Source organism: Chenopodium quinoa, unplaced genomic scaffold (genome assembly GCF_001683475.1).
Source record: "Chenopodium quinoa cultivar QQ74 unplaced genomic scaffold, ASM168347v1, whole genome shotgun sequence".
Taxonomy (NCBI): Eukaryota; Viridiplantae; Streptophyta; class Magnoliopsida; order Caryophyllales; family Amaranthaceae; genus Chenopodium; species Chenopodium quinoa.
The window spans coordinates 2,620,216-2,642,969 of NW_018742733.1; the positions used below are offsets into that span (position 1 = coordinate 2,620,216).

The following is a 22,754-nucleotide window of genomic DNA, read 5'->3' on the forward strand; positions in this document are numbered from 1 at the left end:
GTAAGGAGGCTATTTGATTTCCGGGACTCCAGGGCAGTTCTAAGCATGCACATCCCAGAGAATGATGTGGAAGACCAGCTTACTTGGCACATACAGTGACAGGTGAGTATACGGTAAAATCAGGATACAACACGTTACTGTCAGATAGCCAAAAACATTCTTCACTGGAAAATTGTTCAACCTTTTGGAGGAAATTTTGGGCTATTCCGTATTTGCCAAAAGTCAAGCTGCTTGTTTAGAGAATTTGTAACAATGCACTACCTGATAAGCAAAACCTTGAGAGAAGAGGGGTGAAAATTGACCCCGTCTGTGTCCTATGCAAGAAGGTGAATGAATCACGGGAACATCTCTTCAGGGATTGTGATTAGGCCTCCAGGATGTGGGCGGCTTCATCTCTAGGTCTCAATTCCAGGGCGAGTTTTGGAATTCCCATATATCAATGGATTCAAGAATGGGTGAAGATGCTCTTGAGGGATGATAGACCGAGATGCGATAGAGTTAATTCTTTTTTTGCAGGATTATGGGCTCTTTGGACCTTCAGAAATAATGCAATCTTTCGAGAAGGGGAGACGGATCCGAGTAGGCTGGTAGATAGTATGAAGCGTTGGGAAGCTATATGTATTGAATCAGCCACTAGTAAGCTAGAAGATGCAAAGAATAAGAATAGCAGGGTGAATACCAGGGTAAATGTGGTTGAATTGGGTCAACAGCAATCGGGGACCGTTAGCAGGATCATCGACGTGGATGGGGCGTGGAAGAAGGATAAGAGTGGAAGGGGTTTCCCTAGATGTGGCATTGGTTGGACATATAGACAGTCGGCGGATGGCGACATCATAGAGCATGGTAAGGAGACGGTGCTGTGTGAATCCCCCCTGCATACAGAATTGCTAGGCATCCTTCATGTCCAGAACTGGTGCCAATCGAGACACTTCTCAGAAATCCTGATCAGGACAGACTGTCAAAAGGCAATCCAACTACTGCGATCCACGACCTCGGGACCAGCTCACCTTCAGCATTTACTTGAGGATATCAAAAAGAAGGGTAGTTCTTTTATGTTTTGTAATGTTATTAAGGTTTCTAGACAGGTCATTTGGAAGGCCCATGATCTAGCAGTAAAGGCTAGGAAAAGGGATACTGAATGACCTTAGGATTTGCTTAGTGCCTGTCAAAAAAAAATAAAAATTCATGCATCATAATTCAATCACCAATAACAACCAAATCATAATTTTCATTCCAAATCTAGCATGATACTACTTGTAATCAATTAAACACATTTAGCATGCTACTACATCAATAAAATTACGCTAAGTACGCGAACGTACCTTGTATACGATCTTAAAATCGCCACGACTAATAGAAATCACTCACTTCGAAGTCTCTCACAATTTAAAATCATAGAAAAGTATTAAAATCCTCTCTACACAAATTTCCAGCAATATATACTATTATTAAACCCATCATAATTTAATTAAAATAAGATGAAATTATATATAAAACATCATATTTTAATCGCAATTAATGGGTAATTAAAATTCCTTTAAATAACTTGATTTTTAATGTACTATAAAAAATTCCAGCATTATAATTTAATGAAAACTTGTTGTAATTAGACCTTAAAACACTTAAATCAAAGTTTTAAACCATCCTATATCATAATCCTTCAATAATTAATAATTTATGAATCTAGGGTTTCAAAAACTGAGGCTTTTTAATTAGAATTAAAATCTAAAAATAAAATCACATGCTACTTATAATCAAACATCATAATTTGATCACAAAACTCATAATTAAATAATTAGATATAGGATTAAATCGATTTTTAAAACAAAAGAATTTATTTTTTTTGTTCGAAAATCCGGACAGCAGCCACGGCACCACAGCCGGCTGCCGCTGTGCTGTTGGTGACGCCAATGCTGCTGCCAGCGTTGCTGGTGGTGGCTGGCGGCCCACCGGTGGCCGGTGGTGGTGAAGGCCGAAAGAAAGGGGAAGGGGAAAAAGAAAGAAAAAGAAAAGAAAAATAAGGAGAAGGGAGAGAAAGTTTACCTTGGGTTTTCTCCACTCTGGGCAAAGCAAAGTTTAATTTGCCTCAAGTGTTGAATATACATACCCCTTCTTTCGAAACCCTTCTTCTTAAACTTTCACTTTTTAATCTTTCCTAATCCCTTTCCTAATAAAACTTTATAATAAAACTTTTTTAAATTAACTCCCAATTTAAATTAAATAATTAATAAAATAAACTTTCCTTTTATAAATATATTTAATTTTATTAAAATGAATAATTAAAATACTATAAATAAAACATTTCAATTTATTTAAATACTTCTCAAAATACTTATTTTAAAATACCTATAGTAATGTTCCAAAGTAACATTAAAAAGAGATTGAAGAGTAGGAGAAGTAGATGCATGATAAGCAAATTTAATTGTGAAGGAACCATGTTTGTGAAGAGTCCATCTAAACTTATCTTTGGGGGAGTGAAAAAGGGGGAGAGGGGTAGTTTCTACATTAAGGATGATATTGTTAGGAATGAGGTGAGAAATAGGATGAAGAAACCATTTGTGATCCGATCCCCTCCAATGGCCTTTGCTATCAGGAATTTTGACATTATCATTATTTAGATAGAGTATGTTGTCCCCCGCCCACTTGTGAAGCCAAAGAGAAGTGTCTTCACCCCAATGTGGATAGTTAATCCCTTTTTCTAAATGTCTCTAGTCTCTAGCTACTTTGAAGGATCGATGTCCTTCCAAATTGGGGAATGGTTAGGGTTGGGGTTTGCATCCAAAAAATTGGAGTATTTTAGGTATCTTTTAGAAAGAATTTGAACCCAAAACTTTATAGAAAATTTGCATTAAAGAACTCAATCAATCATATACAAATGTTGTTTTATGAAACAACCAATCATGTTATTTATGTCAATTTAACTCCTACAATGTTTTTTTTTTTTCCTCAACAACACAAATTGAAAATACTTTAAGAATTGGAAATGCATACCTTTTTCCACAAGATAAATTAAGATTGTTCTTAGATAAGCCATTTAAAGATGTTGTTCAATTAGTGCCAAAGCTAGTAATTAAGTTAAGTTAATCATAAGGCATTGTAAACCATAAAGTTTTAAACCTGCAATATACAAATGAGGAGATGGGGTCTTTGTGACTTGTTCCATATGAGCCTCCTTAAACCCTAGAAATGACCCTTTTTATATAGAGTGTTGTAGAGTAGTGAACAAGATAGCTATTTAAATATTCTATGAGATCTTGAAGATAAATATCTTATATTTTTCGATATTATCTACCTTTTCACATATATCTGACACCTAATAATCAGCAAAATTTCGGTGTCCACAAACAAGAAAGGGAAGTTTTTTGCCGAGTTTTTAGAGAGTCACGTAGGATCTAATTTTCTCAGCGCGCCATGTAGGATTAAAAATCTTAGTAGTAGCCAATTAAATAAGAGATTATTAATTTCTTTTAGAATTAAATAATTTAAATGCCATGTAAGCAAAATTGGCGAATGAAATTTTTAAGTTTAAATTAATTAAATATTATATATTATCTTTTAATATTAGGAATTTTATCTAAATATATAACAAATTTTAGGCTTATAAATACAAAAAAAAAAAAAAAAAAAAAAATTATTTTAAAAAAATCAAACAACCGTACATCGCACGGGATTCATCTAGTTTAATTTATTGATGAGTATTGTGAGTTCGTTGAAGGGTCCTCGAGCTCAACTAACCTGGAGTACTTATTACAAAAGTGAGGTTCCAATATTAGACTCACTAGTCAGTCATTGGACTTATTAAGTATACCTGTACCAAAAGCATGCAAGTGTATATTATATACTACTTGTATACACTAACTAAATATTTTTCAAACTTTATGTTATACTTCGTAGCATTACTAGTATATTATATTGAAATTATAACTTTAAACATTCAAATAAAGTTGCTATATATGCTGTTTAGTGCTGTCTCTTACTTTTTCTTTCTTTTGAGTACTCAATTACTTCTTTGATTGCATTATTGCTTCAATTTAATTCACGTGCTTTTTATTAAATTTTTCTTTGTTACATATGCTATTCGAGGTTAGAACATAGAACATACGAAGTAATAGGTAATAACCAAACAAGTCCAATGTAGCCATGTAGGTAATATATTGTATTAGGTTAGTTCCCGTGTCATGTACGGTAATTTTCAGTACTATTGTCAAGCTATCTTATAATTAGTTTTTTATAAACAAAAATAATTAAATTTTAAAAACATAGTTGACAAATTTGGATCAAAATAAATGATTATGTTAAGAAAATTTTGTCATAGCTTTATAAATAATATAGTTGTATTAAAAATATATCAAATCTTTTTTAATTTTAGGCTACATTATAAAGATTTGACATATATTTAACACAAATATTTGAATATAATACTATTTCACTTTATTGTCTAAGCTAATTATATAGTAATCTCTGTTAAAATATAATAGCAATATATAATCGTATATAATAGAACACCTAATTAGCTTGTTACCAAAAGTAAGTAAACTTAAACTATAAAGTTAATTAAGTATGATATTTAAATAAAAGATATCAATTGATACAATCAAGATGATCCTGTAAATCATATCTTGAATATATCTTTAAAAAGTTAACTTATTTAAGAGAATATATCTCAAAAAAGTTATTTTAGTATGAGTAATTGCCATTTTTTCATTAAGATTTTCAAAGCATTATATTTCTACGTGAGTCAACTATAATATTACATGCTCATATCAAATAATATTTTTAGTAGTTATTATTAAGTGTGAATATATAAGTTAATTTTTTCAAAAAAAAAATAATAATAATAAACTACGTATTTAAGTTAATTTCTTCATAGTTAGTTTTTTTTTTTTTTTTTTTTTTTTTTTGGAAAAGTATATGAGATCTTCTAAAATACAGAGTAAGTAACTATATTGTTATATTTACATTTTTGCTTTTTTTTTTGGAAGGATATATCAATATTACATGTTTGCTTTTTTGGAAAAACATATAAATCTTCTAGAATACTGTATAAGTATATATTGTTATATATATATTTGCAAAATATTTATTTGTTTCATAAATACAAATTCTTTTTTAAAAAGAAAATAAAAAATTTAAGGATACACCAGGAGATTACACGGTCATTACTGGTGTGTCTTTTAATATATTGTTATTGATTGATAACGCTTATATTGAGTTATATCTAAGTATATCAATGAGTTATATATCTTTCATGACTTATAAAATTAAAAGAATATTTATTATTTCATCAATGAAATTTTGGATCAATCGGTATAGTCTCTATTTGTCTATTTGATGAGCATGTATCGAGTTTTATGTAGGAAAATCTTATGTCGTACACAACAACAATATAATACCCATGAAAAACAAGGTTATGAATTACAAAAGTTAGAGATGTATAGTAACAGGTAACTGATGACTTAATGAAGAGGGGACAATTTTGTTACCAAAAGATTGGAATTGAAGGATAACAAAGGGATAGCTAGTAGTATTGGATTAATATTCCAAAAAAAAATATAGATGTGCATAGGAAAAACCATTTGAATATATGAGTATAAAAATAACATCAAAAGGGAATAACATTTCAATAATTCTATATATGGATGAAACTTATGAGAATGATCTACGTGTAGTTTGCAATTTAGCCATTTTCTTAGACAAACACTTTGATTGTTCCAAAAGTGGACGAAAGTACCTAAAAAGATGGTCCAAATCTTGTAAAGTTGTAATGATAGCTAAATGAGTAATTAATTACAAATTAGGTAGACCGTACAACATTAATTGGAAGAAAAAATAAATTAAAAAATTATTTAAAGGCCAAGTAAGCACACACGTAATGTTAGGTGTAGATTCCTTGTAATATTTGTGTTCACACCCACTCAAGTATCCCAAATTCTAAAGATCCTTTTCCCTTTATTTGCATTCACACCTTAAAAAGTTGTTGAAGTTTTACCTATTCCATATGGCTGGCCTCTAGCTCCATGGCTCTTCGGCTAAATGGCTCGGCTAAGTAAATAAAATACTGATCCGAAGTTGGGAATTTACGATAAAATTGTACAACATTTGATGTTACCATAAGTTCACTATATCTACTTTCAGCTAACCGTTATATTGATTAAACTATCGTTTAACTATATTTTTTTTTTTGGAAAGAAACTGTTTAGCTATATTAGTTGTATATTTTATTACATAAATTAATGGAACTTGTAACATATTTTTTAGAATAATTAAATGGTCATCTTTATTTTACTATAAATTTCATATGGAATTTTAAAGACTATTTAATACTCCCTCAGTCTCTTAATACAATGCATCTTTTGAGCATTTATTCCTCACATAATAAAGAGAAAGATACATTGTACTAAGGGATGGAGGGAGTATGAAGTTTAACTCTCTTTTCTAATGGCATTATTTTTGCTTTCATTCATGCGATATAACACAATTGTAAATATAATTTATCATTAAGACATTAACTACTAGATCAAGATGTATATATCATGTAAAAAAAACTCAATCAGATTTTCCTATAGACAAATATTTACAATAGAAGATAAAACAACGACTTCCATTGTAAAGAAAAGCACATGCACAAGGCACAACAATAGAGTTCATTAGAAACATTTCAAATTTAGACATCACAATTCACAAGTAGGGTTTTCACTTTCGACTATCTAGCTAATTTCACAGTAGACCGTTTATATAATTAATTCGAAGTATATTGAAAGTTCATCACTTCCTATTATCAAAATAGTCAAGTGAAGACCTTCAAGGTGTGATAAAAGACCAAATTATTCATAAGTTACTCTGATAAGGATTTTTAAGAAAATATTGAACAATCAAATATGCAAAATTAAATGTATACGAGTATATATAATGAGTATATTAATCCTTGAGTAGACTTTATCAATTCCATCAAAAATCTTTATTCAAATTTTAGGTGATGTTGCTCTCAAAGACTCATTCTACATTTAATACTGCATATATATGCTAACTATTGAGCAATATTTAACTTTCCATTGATCATATATGAACTTATAAAGCATCACTGGTTTCTTCATCTAATTTATTACTTTTAGGCCAGTATTTGCGGGCTAAGCACTTGAGAATCGATCCCTAGTTTTTAATCTCTAAGTAGCCTTTACTACATGGTACAATTTAACCCTAGATTTCTAGGATCTAAACCGATTAACCTAGGGTCATCTTATCAAGTGATCCAACAACTTATTTAATTTGTAAGATGATAATTATAAATGATTACTAATAAAGTAATTAACTACAAAGAATTTTATTTATTTATTTTTATTTAATTACTAGGCAAACCACTAATTTTGGACATGAAGCGAATACGCTATAGTAGAATTTATTTTTATTTTTTGAAAAAAGCCTGGAATTTACATATACAAATTTAATCCTTAGAGTTTGTTCTCTACAGATTATTTTCAATTCAGTTCACTTCAGTTCCTAATATCCTCCTCTCATAAATATTCAGTTCAGTTCAGCTAAGCTCAATTCAGTCAATCACAATAGGCTCTTAGTAACATCTTCAACTAAAAATAAAATAAAATAATTATAAAAAAAACTCTATTATGATTAGTCTTCCATCTCATTTATACGTATGTCACTTCAACTTACATTATCTAATCGTGTTAACATAACATATCTTTAAAGCTCGGTCATCCCCATATTTATTATTTAACACTCTTGCGTACAGTAGCATCTAACAAAAAAATTAGGCAAATTAATTAGCAATTACAATTTACAATGTATGCAATTCACCAAAATATGTCTAGCTACTTGTATTTGTGCACCATGTGCGGTACAACAAAATAATTTCATTCACCAGAGTAAGAAATAAGGGGTTGCGAGAGAGTTTCACCGCTAATATGGATAGTTCGCGCCCTAGCCTGATAGCCAACAACTCCAAGCCAGAATATATAACAAGCTTAGCCAAAGCTTACAACATATATAGGCATACAACTCAACAAACAGCAAGAAAAGTAGATGGTACTATCATACCAATAAATGAGCCAGCACATGCAAACTTAGCTACATTGTTGCCTAAATGCTAAGTAAAGGGCCCCTTGTCCCATGAAAATAACCCATGACAATTACTTCACCCATCCATTACAGTCGGGCTCAACTTCTTTCAAAGCCGAACCTAAAAATATTTTCCCATCAATTATATACAATAATTATTTTAAAAGACCAACTCACAAAATTACTTTCGATCCTATTAATTTTCTCTTTCACTAATACCACTTAATTAATACGGAGTATTAATAGAGTAAAAAGTGACTTGAAGATAAACAATTGGAACGGAAGGGAGTAATATATAGTGATTGAACATATATAGTCATAGTCATGCAATGAGGACAACTTACTCCATTACCTTTTACTAATTTTTCAAAGACTAATAATAGCATTAATACCTGCAGCCAGGTGGGACTCTTTCCTCCCAATCCTACATGTCCACTAATTTTATTTGGTTAATTTGACCCACCTTTTCTCTCCATAATATAAAAGGGGCTCACTCACCCTTTTTATTAAACATTATAAACCCTTAGCATACATAAGAGTTTATGTATCATCAAACTTTATTTCCTTCCCAAAAAAATCTTACCTTACTTCTCCTATAAAATCTAAGGAAATGGGGAATTGCCTAAGGCATGACTCTGGGGCTCAATGGGGAGGGGAAGATTGGACGCCTGCGATGATGAACGACATTGAAAAATCAGGCGAAACAATGGAAGATAACAAGATGGATTGTTCAACGATAAAAGAGGTAAAGGTAAAGATAACAAAGAAGCAATTGGAAGAATTGCTAGGGAAGATGAGCATGGATTTGGATGTACAAAATCATGGAGGGATATCTGCTGGACAAATATTGGGACAATTGGTGAGAGTTAGTGTTCATTGTGAGACCACCCACCTTAAGTCTTGGAAGCCTAGGTTGCAGAGTATTCCCGAAGTTTAATTACTACCTCTGTCTCATTTTACTTGTCTTATTTGATCTAGCTATTTGATCGAATATGTGAGACCTTTTTGATCAAAAGAGACAATTACATGGTACGGAGATCATTTTTCTTTTTTCCTTTTTGGGTTTTTTTTATTTTTTGGGTAGTTAGGTGAATACAACAACGGTTGATTATTGTATAGTTGATCAAGTTGGTATTTTGGTAGGTTGTAAAGTTGTACATATAGTTTATTATGAACTTTTTTCCATTTTTATACACCAAATCATATACGAAGTACATGGTTAAAAGACACATCAAAGTTTGATTTTTATTTTTTTTTTCCTGGAATTTATTATCGGTATCTATTTTATATTTTAATCTATAAACTTTTAATGGAATTTAATTGAGTATGGGAATAATCATAAAAAGTAGTACTCCCGTAATAGAGTACGTGAATAATTTTGAATCTCCTAAGCAAAACATAATTAGATATAAGAAAAACATAATTGTTTGTCTTGCAAAGTTGCAAAATTAATTGGAGTACAATTCGCAACAAGCTAACTTTTTTAAGAGTGTTATATTAGAGTTTGGTTTGTTATATATGTTAATATTGTATTTATGTTAAGTTTATCTTGTTAGGAGTTTTAGGCAAGTGATGTATTGTGTATATATATGTGAGTATTATCAATACAAAGGTTAAGCCGTTTTCTCCACAATATTCTTGAGTTTAACATGTTAAATGCCACTCCTGGTTCAACTATAACTAAGCTCTACATCTTTAGGGTCGGACCAGTCGGTCACACTTACTGTTTGGGTGGGCCTAGTTCGTGTCCTAAGCCTAATATCTCTTAAATGACAAAAATACCCTTTATGATCCAACTTATCATAATTAACCATCCATTAATCATCACAAAGTACAAATTTACCCCTAATATGTCCAACAAAGTACACCTTTATCACTAGAAAGTACATCTATAAATATTCAATCAATGATTAATGATGGTAACTTTTTCTAATCTCTCTCTACTAAGTATATTTTTCTGACTTGAGCGTTAGAGGGGAGTTCTCGGGTCAAACCCCCGAGGCAGCTTAGTCTCTCTTTCTTGCAGGCCTTGCTCTCAAACATTCTGCAAGGCAAAGCTCAATTCAAGTACGTTCGGACATTAGACCTCAAGCTTATGACATCTTGATATCCAAAATATCCTTGCAAATCGAGGAAGATTCTGTTTCCTAAAACACTTACCTTGAGGGATTGTAAGTTTCTAGATTTCAAGTAAATAAAATTATTGTCAATTAAACAATTATAATTAATATTGATCAGTATTACTCATATTTTTATTAGCAAAATTTATATAACAACCAATAAATAGTTTCAATCGGACACTACTCATTTAATTTAAGTTACGTATAAATTTGTCAACACAATTAATTGAAATTTGTATAAAAATTAAAATGAGGTCACTAGCTTTTAAATTTATCTTATAATAAGGAAATATAAAGTATAATTGAATAATGTATACTTCGTACATGTTAATGCAAAGAGACGTATAACAAAGATGTAGACGAGATAAGTTGATATCTAAAAATTTTAAATTATAAGTCTATAAATAATATAAACAAATAAATAGTCGACAATGACAAAATTTGCCCATAGACTTAGAAAAGAGGAGGTAAGCGAAATAAGGTTAGTGAATTTTGATTAGTATATATCGTATACACGTGGGGTGAATAAGCTCTTTGACCAAATTGATAATATTATGCAAGAATCAAAAGTAAATGACTGCTTTTGGTCACTTAATTTAATTAATTCTGATTAAGAAGCTAAAATTTGACAAGTTTGACTAGATTTGGCCTTGAGCCAAGCCACTTGCAAGTAATTATAAGCTTCAACTTGGTTGAAAGTTAACTTCAAGTCTACCACAAATAATAAGTAAGGACATAACCTCAATCTCCAAACTCTACCTTATCAGATGCTAACATATTCTGGCTAAAACGTTGTTTTTCTTTTTTTTTTTTTTTTTTTTTTTGGTATCATAACTGATATTTATTGGTTCCCTAATAAAAGATCAAAGGGAGTGATATGAGAGATTGAAAGAGGTGGGAGTGAGTCAAAGCGGAATACAAGGACAATGTTAGATTTATTTTCCGATACTGATGAATTCATATCTCTAAGAGACAAAGTAGAAAGCTACTGATTTCTACAATTTTGTTGTGTTATGAACTTATTAACACGTATCAAATGTAAATTATATTTTTAATTGTCTATGAGATAAATGAGTTAATAAACTTGTACCTCTATACCATCAAAATTATTTCCGAAGTTGTACCTAATTAGATCACTATCCATAAGGGGATGTCCTTGGACTGCATATAGCACTATTGTAGAGCCCACCAAACCAGTGTTTTGTTTAAATAAATTATATGATGTGAAGTTGTCAACATTGCAATCTAAAAATTACATATTGAAATCACATCACTTGAAACTACAACCAATAAAAACAAAATATGAATCATTAAAATTACACATCAGGATAACAAAATCACAATCATAAAAGGGAGGCAATTATCAACGAACAAAACAAACAACAAAAAACCTAAAGAACACTAAGATGGCATCGAAGTTCATGTGGAAATATTCTCCAATCTTAGTAAAATTAAACCTCAATAATCAAATTTAAATTCATCTCACTAACAACTTCTAGAGAAAACTGACTATTTAAATATGAGACTCGATCTCTATGAAATCTATAAGTTTCCCTTAAGATTGAAGTTGTAATAGTAGGTAAAATTATATCTAGATACTTTATTAGTCTAACTTAAAGGTATAAGGATACATATCTTGTACATTAATACGGATACAATCTATACGTATTTTACATTTAATTATTTATACAGAGTAAAGGTAAAATACAGTTCCTAAACTTTTGTACTTGTGCACTTTTAGTCCCTGTCAACTTTTTTGTGCACTTTTGGTCCCTCTTCTACCACTTTAGGTATTTTCTAGACAAAAGTTTAGGGACTATGCTGACTAAGCATTAGTTTAGGGACAATGAGTCAACAAAATAGTTTGGGGATGTTGAGTCATTAATAGTTTAGGGACCATGACATATATTTTTTTTTGTTTTTCCTTTTTTTTTCTTCAGAATTTATTTTTTCCTGTCAATTTTTATAAATATAATTTACACCTAGATATTTTTTTTTTGGAAGAACTATTAAGTTTGGTGTAAATTTTCTTTTACTTTTCTGATTGGGGCTGAAGTGAACTGATAATTGAATAGATCGAGATCAAATGAATTGTTTATGAGAGAAGAAAATTAGGAACTGAACTAAAGTGAATTGAAATTAAGCTAAACAAAACATGTCCATAGTTTTATTGGTGTAATAATAGTTGAATTATGGACAATATTTGAAATTCTTTCCATCGAATCTAAACTAATGAACAAAATATATAAATATTTCTTGTGCATTAGTGAAATATTACAATAAAAGCTATACATGGAATATTTCGAGTCGGCATCAATAGTTCAATACTATACCGATAATTGGTCATGAACACAAAGCTCAAAAAATTAAATATTATGTGTGAAACCAAATATTTTGGGTCAAGATGGTCAAGCATAAGTCGAAACCTATACAAAACTACCCAACCCAATTAAAATTGATCAAAAAACAGTTCTAATATTCAATCTTAAAATTTTGATCTTAGAATTCAAATTTCAACACTTATTTTCAAATGGTGGTAACTTTATTAGGAACTCCGTCTAAGAAAATCAAATGCAATAATTTATAGTATAATATCATATCCATTTTTTAAAAAATAAATAAAATTAAACCACCAAAATAAAATCCTAATTGGATAAGAACATATCAAATCAAACTAAAATAGTTTAGATTATATAAACAAATTTCATATAAAATCAGATAGGTAAATTGAACAAACATAATGGATTAATGGCCATAGATAGTCATATATATAAAAGACATGCAATCTATCATAACTTAAAAGCAAATTTACACCAAACTTAATAGTTCTTCCGAAAAAAATAAAGAAAAAATTAAATTACTGAAACTAATTTACTTTATTTTTTTTTAATTTTAAAAGATTCTTTTTTAATAAAGTCTGAAGGGAAAGAAAGGGAATATATATATATATAAGTCATGGTCCCTAAACTATTGATGACTCAACATTCCTAAACTATTTTGCTGACTCATAGTCCCTAAACTAATGCTTAGTCAGCATATATAGTCCCTAAACTTTTGCCTAGAATACACCTAAAGTGGTGAAGGATGGATCAAAAGTGCACAAAAAAGTTAACAAGGACTAAAAGTGCACAAATATGAAAGTGTAGGGACTGTATTTTACCTTTACTTTATTTATAAGGAAAATGCTATACATAGCCCTTAGGGCTACATATAAGCATTAAAAATACTCTTGAAAACTGCTTAAATTTAGAAAATCATGACAAATTCATACTAATTACACTGATCTACGCGTGATTTTGTCATGAATTCCTAATTTTATACAATTTCTAAGAGTGTTTTTAATGCTTATATATAGCCCTAAGGGCTATGTATAGCATTACCCTATTTATAAAAGTATCATTATTTATTGTCACCAGTCTCACTTTTGTATAACTAACTTTTATAAAAATAAATTAATTAATAAAAAAACAAATATATAGTGAGGTGGCCATAATGCTTTGAAAGTTGGAAAAAGAAGATTATTGAAATTATGATGAGATCAGATGCAGTTGGTGATCTGAGAGATCCCTCGAATTTTGAAGAACCTAATTAATTTACTAAAAAGATTAAATAAAGCAATTGGTATGTTAGAGTGTACTCACTTTATTTATACACATAAGACAAAATTATTTAAATATTGAAAATTAATTTGGAAAAAAAAATGTGCTTGAATAGTTTCTGATGCAATTGGTATGTTAGAGAAAACATTCAAAGTTGATATGCTGTTCAACTCTTTATCTCTTTTTTCTTTCTTTCTTTCCTCAGCTAGTTCCTCGATTCAACGTGTTACTTCATGCATTTATAATAATTTTCAATTGTCACGTTTCAGATCAGGTGAGAATTTAATGTAGACACTAGCAAATAAAAGACATTGATTTTGTTGAATTGAATTGTTCTGAAAATGCTCTCTTTGTTGTGTACGTTGAGTTCTAGACCATGCATGTGAATACTTTTATATTATACGGAGTATATAGAGAAGAGATACTAAAGTAAGAGATTATAATAAAATTGGGCACTACAAAGAAGGATAGTGAATGATAAAAAAAATTAACAAAAGTTGTTATAAAAGGAACAAAGCAGATAGACTTAGAAATTTGATAAAAGCGAAAAGTGATAGAACTTAGATAAAAGAAAGAAAAAAAAAAAGGATTACTTGTATAGATTAGTGGTACACTAGTACTATATGTTTCACACATGTAACATACATGTTAACATAATCTACAACTTTTCCAGACCATAATATCTATTTTCAAAAATAATAAGTATCACAGCTAAGTTCATAATTTTACAATATATATTGAAGTTAAAATGCTACTTTCTCCGTCCCTAAATTACATTCCTCTTTCTCTCTATTATATGAGGAATAAATGCTAGAAAGAGAAATGTAATTTAGGGACGGAGGGAGTACAACCACCCTTAACATCTTTTTTCTTTCTCTTCTTCTTCTTGAACATCTAATAAGTGAAGTTGGCTACATAAACTAAAATGAAAATTTCCCAAGAGGTCACCCATTCTAATACTATTTGTTCTCAAACATCGTGGCTCATGTCAGGCGATGTGACAAAGTTTTACACTAAATATCACAGACCTATCGTAACCTTCCTCCTTTATCAAATTATCAATTTATCCAAGCTTGAGACTGACAGCTGAAAACCCACTTATTAGAAAAACAATATGATGAACAAAGTTAATTTATATGAATTAAACATGACGCACTACAATTGTAATAAACAGAGACAATATACATTAGTTGTAAGTGTAATAACTTCGTAAGGGAACAATATCTTATTTCTTTATTTTTTTTTTCTTGGCTTATGCATGTTGAGATGATCCTATCCTCTTCCTCATGAAAGTTTTAGATCCAATTTCCTCTCATTCTCGTATGGTCATGCACGATTGCATGGTTCGATTTATTTGAAGACGTGTTGTGTAAATATTTTAAAGGTTAATAAAGTAAATTGTATATTTTATTTTCCTGAATATTCAAAATTAAATATTGTTTCAAGATGAAATTAAAGGGCTATATTGTAAATCAGAATAAAGAATTAAATTAATCTACCTAGCCAAATACATACTTCGATCCATCCCCTAATAGCTTTTTATGACGGGGTGTATTGTTTCAATTCATATACATTGTTTTCCTTATGGTATAGTTTATCTTTAATGTTCTTTTATTTAATTTTGAATTGGATTTCACACTCAGCCACCTATTTTTTTCAATCTACTTTTTTCGCGGTACCTTAAATCTTATACTCCCTAGTCCTTCCGTTTCATAATATAATTCCTGTTTTAGAAAACAAAATGTTGTTTCTGTTTTCATTTTTGGATAGTATGTAAACTAAATACTATTATACTCTCACTTTTTTAACTTTATTAATTTTCTAATTTTTTCTTGAATTTTGCACACACCTTCTATCTTTTTTTTTCCACTTTCTCTCTTTAACTTTTGTCTATGATTATACTTTTCACTTTTATTTATATACTTTATCCACTTTCGATCTCCTCCTATTTCTTAAATACCGTGAAAAAACACAAACACAAACTAATATATAGGACGGGGGAGTACAAACAAGCTAATATATAAAAGTATATAAAATATACAAGTAATAATGAGTCAGCATTCACATGCAAACTACTTAGTTGCTTTTGGACAATAATTCTAAAGTTTACAATTCATAATTATCCATAATTCCATACAGTAGATATGCAAGAGTCAGTCAACACTAAATTTTTTTTACGCACACAACTTTTATCATTACCTGCCAGGCAAGACTATTTCGTCCTAATCTTGTATTAATATTCTTAATTACATGAAAATTTACACTAATTAACTTGTGTTATTGGTTTGACGACTTTTTTGACCTTCTCTTCTCATAAACAGTGTATTATCCATGTATAAAAGGCTCCCAAATAACTGGATAATGGCATCCAAATTATAGCCTTCTTTATCAAACATTTTTTTGAGAAAGAAAAAATTAATTAAACTTCTAAGATTATAAATACAACAACACTAGCACGTAAAAAATAACACAAATATTAGTCGAATTTAAAAAAATAATGGGGAATTGTATAAAGCCACAATCTCAAGCTATATGGGGAGGGGAAGATTGGACGCCGGCAATGATGACCGAAGACGAAAAATCGGCCATGAAAAAGGAAGAGGAAGAGTTAGCAATTACATATGATAGCAAAGAAACAAAGAGTTCAACGACGTCGAAAATAAAAGAGGTGAAGGTGAAGGTAACAAAGAGACAATTAGAGAAATGGTTAGGGAAAATGAATGTAGAACAAAAGGGGTTGTGCGTTGAACAAGCTTTAGCTCAATTGATCAAAGTTAGTGTTCACTGTAAGACATATCATAGATCTTGGAGGCCTATGTTGCAGACCATATATGAAGTTTAGTGCTATATGTTTTTGTTAACTTGTACAAAAAATTTTGAGTTTTACAACAAGCTAAGGTTGGTGTAAAATGGTTTAACTTTTTTTTTTTTTTTTAAATGACTTGTACAAATTTTATGACGTACTTCATGTAGGAAAAAGTGTTTATGTTATGGGATAATTGTCTTGTACTTTGTAAGTTTTAGGGGATTGATTGATTTCAATGTGAATTGTAAAGGGTTTTGTATAGCTAGGTATGTATTGTGAGTTTAACATGTCTTACACGTAATACAAAAAGAAGAAAAAAAATGTTTGGATAACTACTATAATTGCTATCTTTAATATTTAAATAAATAAATAAATTTACACCAAAAAGAAATTATCAAACAAGGTTCAAGTGGTATTGCACTATAGCTCGATTCTCACCTCAAAATTCCAAATCCCTATAATTTAGGGATCAAATTTTAAAGGACTCAAATGCGAAATTTCCCCCCTTCCCATACATTGTTGATTTTTTCTATATACCATTGTGGCTAATAAAGTTAAGCTTAGGTTTGAAGATATAAAACAAAATACACAATTTCCCGGCCTCCCTTTACTTCCACCACAATTGATATTTACATGTTCAACACCAATGTGAATAACCAAAGACGAGGTTGATGACTCCATCAAATGTCATACCACCACCAAATGCAAGAGTCTCAACACTACCACCATTCCACTACCACATGGATGCAACCATAACTAATTGTTAAATTAAGAGCAACAATAATGAAAGCTTAATATATAAAAAAAAAAATCAATAAATAAAGAAATACTTCGTAATTAATATATATATAGACAACGTGGGAGCACTTGATCATCCTCTAATAAGAAGTGAAGGCATCCTCTAATAAGAAGTGAAGGCAACAACATGAGTACATGACAGTATGTGGCCGGCCGGGAGAGAGGGTGAGGCTACTATAATCTCGATCTTATATATCATGGAATAGCATAATGAAAGTACACATTAAAATATAAATCCGTGTCCTTTTAAGATCCATCCTATGTGCAACTAAGCGTAATTTTACATCCTCTCTGTAAGTGATCAGGTAGAAAGCACAATATACAAAGGTGTAAAATAATTACATTTAAATGTAGACTATGAATGTAATTTTGTGAGACAGTACGTACGTAAAAAAATTGTACTCGTTCTTAAAAAATAATTCTAATAAATACCATTAATACTAATTTATTCACACTTAATGACGAACAATAATTTTTTTTAAATAAGTTTTCAACATCCCAAATTTAAACATGGCTTCAACAATATATACAAATTATCAAAAATGGCAATTTAATCCATTATACACCCACATCAAGCAACTAATTAAAACCCTTGCTTGTTAAAAAAAAAAAAAAAACCTAACTATATATTATTACATTTAAGAAGAAATAATGACCAAATTAAACTAATTAAGCTTAGCTTCAGGAATGACTTTCAATCTAGGCTTCCAAGAAATTTCATGCACCTGACATTGAACACCAACTTTCATCAACTCTCCCAATGTTTGTTCAACATACAACCCTTCTTGTTCCACATCTATCTTCTTTAACCATTCTTCAAATTGCTTCTTTGTCATCTTCACCTTTACCTCTTTTGATACCGAGTATTTTGCTCTTATCTTCCTTAGTAGCTCCTCTTCCTCCATCTTCATTGCTCTTTTTTCGCCGTTGCTCATCAACAACGACGTCCAATCTTCCCCTCCCCATATAACTTGAGATGATTCATGCTCTATGCAATTTCCCATTTCTTAATATTTTTATATGTTATGTAATATCTTTTAATTTGTTTTCTTGGAGGGTGTTTGATGTATAATTAAGGCCTAATATATAGTATATAGCATATTATATAATCTAGTACATTACATAAATAAGTACATTATTAAGGAGTGACTATTTAACAAAGAAATTGGGCTGGACATGAAAGAGTACCACATGGCAAGTTTATATTTGCCACTATCTATACAGCCAATTATTGGATGTCGTATTAGCAATCTTTTGTATTAAGCAACTAGTTGTCAATTAATTTGCTTACTCATTTTTAGCTAATAAGATTAACAGTTATTTGTATATGGAATAATACTAGTATAAAATACATTATTATTTGGCTATTAGTATATAATTTAGCTTGCTAATAATTATGAAGCTACATACTTCATTAGGATGTCAGCAGTGCGTATTATTCCAGTTATGTTGGTTATACTTTAAGTTAAGGACTATCTAACATATGAAGTAAAGAATGTATGTTGCATGTCTAACAAATCAAGAATTGTACGTATATTGTCCTATTACAACTTTTGGTATACCATCGATTTTACAGTTAGTAATGATCTATATATCTTTGATTATCTTTTAGTAAAAGTCTTAATTAAACATATAATCTTATACGATTATACGAATATTATATAATTTCACTTGACTGTTTAGATATAATACGTAAGAAGTATATAAACTTTTCATTTTAATAGATATGTTTTTTGATAAAATTTCTGTTTTTCATTTTAATAGATATGATTATATGTTATTTTGACTTTATTTTGTAAGTTAATTATACTCCCTTCGTCTTGTTTATTTGCCTCATTGCATCGTTTGTGGTCTAAATTTTAAAATTTAACTGAGAATTTTGACTGATCTATAAGACAATATACTCAATTGGGATCTTGCTATTATTCAAAAATTAAATAAAGTGGGATCTTGTGAGATTTGTTTCAATGCCTACTTTAATTTATATGCATCAAAAGTTTATAATTTGAAAAACGCAATAAATCAAATGAGGAAAATAAATAGGTGCAAAAGAATGACTTAAGGAACAATATAATCCTGTGTGTGGTTATTATTTATTTATTTTTTTTTTATTTTGAGAAACGAGGTCTTAATTGTTAGAACAACTCCAACAGCTACCGTTAAAGATTTGCTTGGAACTATACTTATCCTAGTATAAGCAGTCCGGTTTATTAAAAGGGAGTCTTTTACATCATTGACAGAGACGGAAAACTTGGAGCATTCGAATTATTGGCAAACGGAAACAAAAGGTGGCAAGTTTATGATAAGCCTAGTGAGATGAATCATATGAAGGATTGTGAGTTACATAAATGTCATCTAGTCGAGTGCAATGGAGCATTGTATTCAGTGTTAATCGGAAACTGGGGAAAATGGGTTAATGTGTTTAGATTTGACATATTGAACCAGAACTGGTTCCAGTTAAAAGGCTAGAAAATCACTGTTTCTTTATCAGCCATTTTTCTTCGTTTTCGGCTTTGACTAGCAGGGAGACTGGGATAAGTAACAGGGTCTACCTTCCAAGGTTTTAAGGAAAGGGTATGGTATTCTACTCTTTGGAAACCTGCAAGTATGGTATCACCAATAGTGAAGATTCCATGGATGATTTGTTATATACTACAGTTCCATTAAACTATTGTTGGATTTAGCTAAATTACTAATTTTGTATTTAAACAAGTTGTGTGACCAACTAGCTTTTGATGATGAATTCATGAGATAAATTTAACACAGTTGACGGTGCATATAAGTGTTGTATATGGCTTTTAATGTTAAACTATTATCAGTATAGTTTTTAACCTTCAATTATATTGCTTAGATTTGGAAGTTCAATGAACAATATAGGAGGAAAGAAAAGGATAACATTGTAACATATGAGTGATTTCCCAAGGAATATGGAGTGGGTTAAACATATGCGCCACAAATCAAAGAAAGCATTCCTCCTTCACAGTGCAAATAGCATGAGCATGGACTATCAAATAACAACCAGCAAGTTCAGCATCTTCAGAGGAGTAAATAAAACATGTGTGGTGCATTTGGATGCTTTCCTTCATTCATTATATTCACCACAAGACATAGACTATCAAATGCAAACATGTGACTATAAAGGGACCTCATTTGAATTATTTTGAATCATTTGCATACATACAAATAACAAATTTAATACTTGTAACCAATGAGCAAACTAATTACAACTTCAGGTAAGCAATGTAAAGCTAATTCTCAAATAAAATCCCTAAAAAGAGCTAAATTATGGGAAAATGCAACCAGATTATAAAAATATAGTTAATTACGTTACCTATTAAGGTTTTTGGAGGTAATTCGTGGAGCTTTAATGGCGCCACCAATCAAACTACTTCCAGTAATATAAATTCCCCTAAATTCAATCGATCAATCAATCAAATTAACAAATCAAAGATTAAAATATAAAGGATAAAGATGATTACATATTTTCTAACATTCTCTTTCTCATAACTCTATCATGGTATCATGAGCTTTTGATCCATATTTTCTTGTTTCCGCTACTACCATGGTTACACTATCAAAACCCTTTGTTAACGCCGACAAATGATGGTGGCCATATCAAACTTTCTTCTCGGAAAGCTTCAAACCAAAAACACACTTTTCGCTCAACTCTTTTGGCACCCCGTATTTCATATACCAAGAGATGCCATTGACATATATATTTTTTTTTTCTCCAAACCCCTTACACGGAGAAACAAAGCTTTTTCGATATCCCGTAGTTTACCTACCAAGTGTTACCATATACGAAATTCTCTCCAAAACCATTATGGAGAAACATAACATTATGTTCTAAACCACCATTACAATTTTTCTATCTCGCCTTCAATGGTGGTCAAGGAACCTCTATATTTTTTTCCCTTCCATTTGTTGCAAGCATACGCTAGCCAATTTGAAATTTTTTTATTTTTATTTTTTTTGAATATTTACAATCAATGGTTCATGTGTTTAAAAACCGTGAAAAACACCCATTAAACAACTTCTTAATCTCTCTCTATATATACTATCTTTTAACTTCTTCACGCAACTCCTCCATCCAAAAAAAAAAAAACTCCTTTAATACACTTCCTTTTCTTTTTCTTAAAAAAAAAAAAAAAAAAAAAAAAAAAAAAAAAAAAAAAAAAAAACCTACTATTGCTCCACTCCCTCTAGACCTTATTGGAGAATCGCAATGCAATGCAACCTTTCTCACCACCACTTCAATTCCTACATTGAACAAGATTTGATATCTTATATCCAAGATCGGTCTCTCGTTCCAAACGTCCGTCTTGCGGGGCGTATAAAGGATAAAGATGATTATATCATCATTATCATTATTAGTTATTGTTTAGAATATGTAAATCCCTTGATTTACTCCTTAATTTTAATAGTCAAAGTATATCCCTTATAATTAGCTAACGTACCTAGTCACATATTGTATCTAGTCATAGTTTGATATGTTCAATGTTCTAATCTTGTACTATATATACTCGTGTATATTCATCAATATAATTAAGCTTTCCAACATTCTCTTTCTCATAATTCTATCATAAAATGAAGTTAATTGAGCAAAATTAAAAATAAATACAATAAAATTAGAGTTACCATTTCTCTCTCTTCGGTTTCTCTCTCTAAATGTGAAATGTGTCAAATGTTGTTAATTGATGTTTGATCAGAGTGATGAAGTTGAATTGCAGGATTCTGGGCCTTCTGGCGTTGGAGTTGGAAGAAGACAGATGAAGAATTGGGCTTCTTTTTGGGGCCAATTTAATTGGGCTTGGATATTACCTCTTTTAGTTTTGGGCCATTCATAATTTAATGGTAAACTTGTTCCTCTATTATTTTTTAATGGTAACTTTTTCCACTAATTCACACACTTTTTTAATTATCTCTTAGAGCTTTGGGTGAACTCTAAACATTTAAATAAACCTTATAAAATTCTTTTTGATATATGATTTAAAAATATTAGTATGAAAGAAATTTGTATTTATTTGGGTGTACTCGTAAGTAGGGATGTCAATATTAAGTGGATATCCACTAACTCGCTCCACCCGCAATAAATAAATAGATGAAGACCCGAATTAAATGGATGAAAAGCGGGTGACGGATGAAGCGGATGATGGATCGGATCGGATATGGATGATACTTTTTTCACCCGCTAATCATCCACCCACCCGTTTAACATATATTAATTTTTTAATCTAAGAATTTTAATAATAAAATATGAAATGTGCAAGAAAATTATATGTATTTTTTGTTGCAAATTAATTTTTCAAACTATATATTGTTATTGTTTCCTTTTTAATTAATAAAATTAATAAAACT

At 30.2% G+C, this 22,754-nt stretch overlaps 3 protein-coding genes across 3 annotated transcripts; all 3 read left to right on the forward strand.

Moving 5' to 3' along the window:
* Positions 1-377: 377 nt before the first annotated feature.
* On the forward strand, positions 378-1,142 carry LOC110723611. The gene has a single exon (XM_021902957.1). The coding sequence runs from the start codon at positions 378-380 to the stop codon at positions 1,140-1,142; it is 765 nt and encodes a 254-aa protein (XP_021758649.1).
* A 7,541-nt stretch (positions 1,143-8,683) lies between these two features.
* Positions 8,684-9,010, forward strand: LOC110723612. The gene has a single exon (XM_021902958.1). The coding sequence runs from the start codon at positions 8,684-8,686 to the stop codon at positions 9,008-9,010; it is 327 nt and encodes a 108-aa protein (XP_021758650.1).
* A 7,279-nt stretch (positions 9,011-16,289) lies between these two features.
* Positions 16,290-16,634, forward strand: LOC110723613. Its single transcript, XM_021902959.1, has one exon. It carries the CDS (start codon positions 16,290-16,292, stop codon positions 16,632-16,634), a length of 345 nt encoding a protein of 114 aa, XP_021758651.1.
* The last annotated feature ends 6,120 nt before the right edge of the window (positions 16,635-22,754 follow it).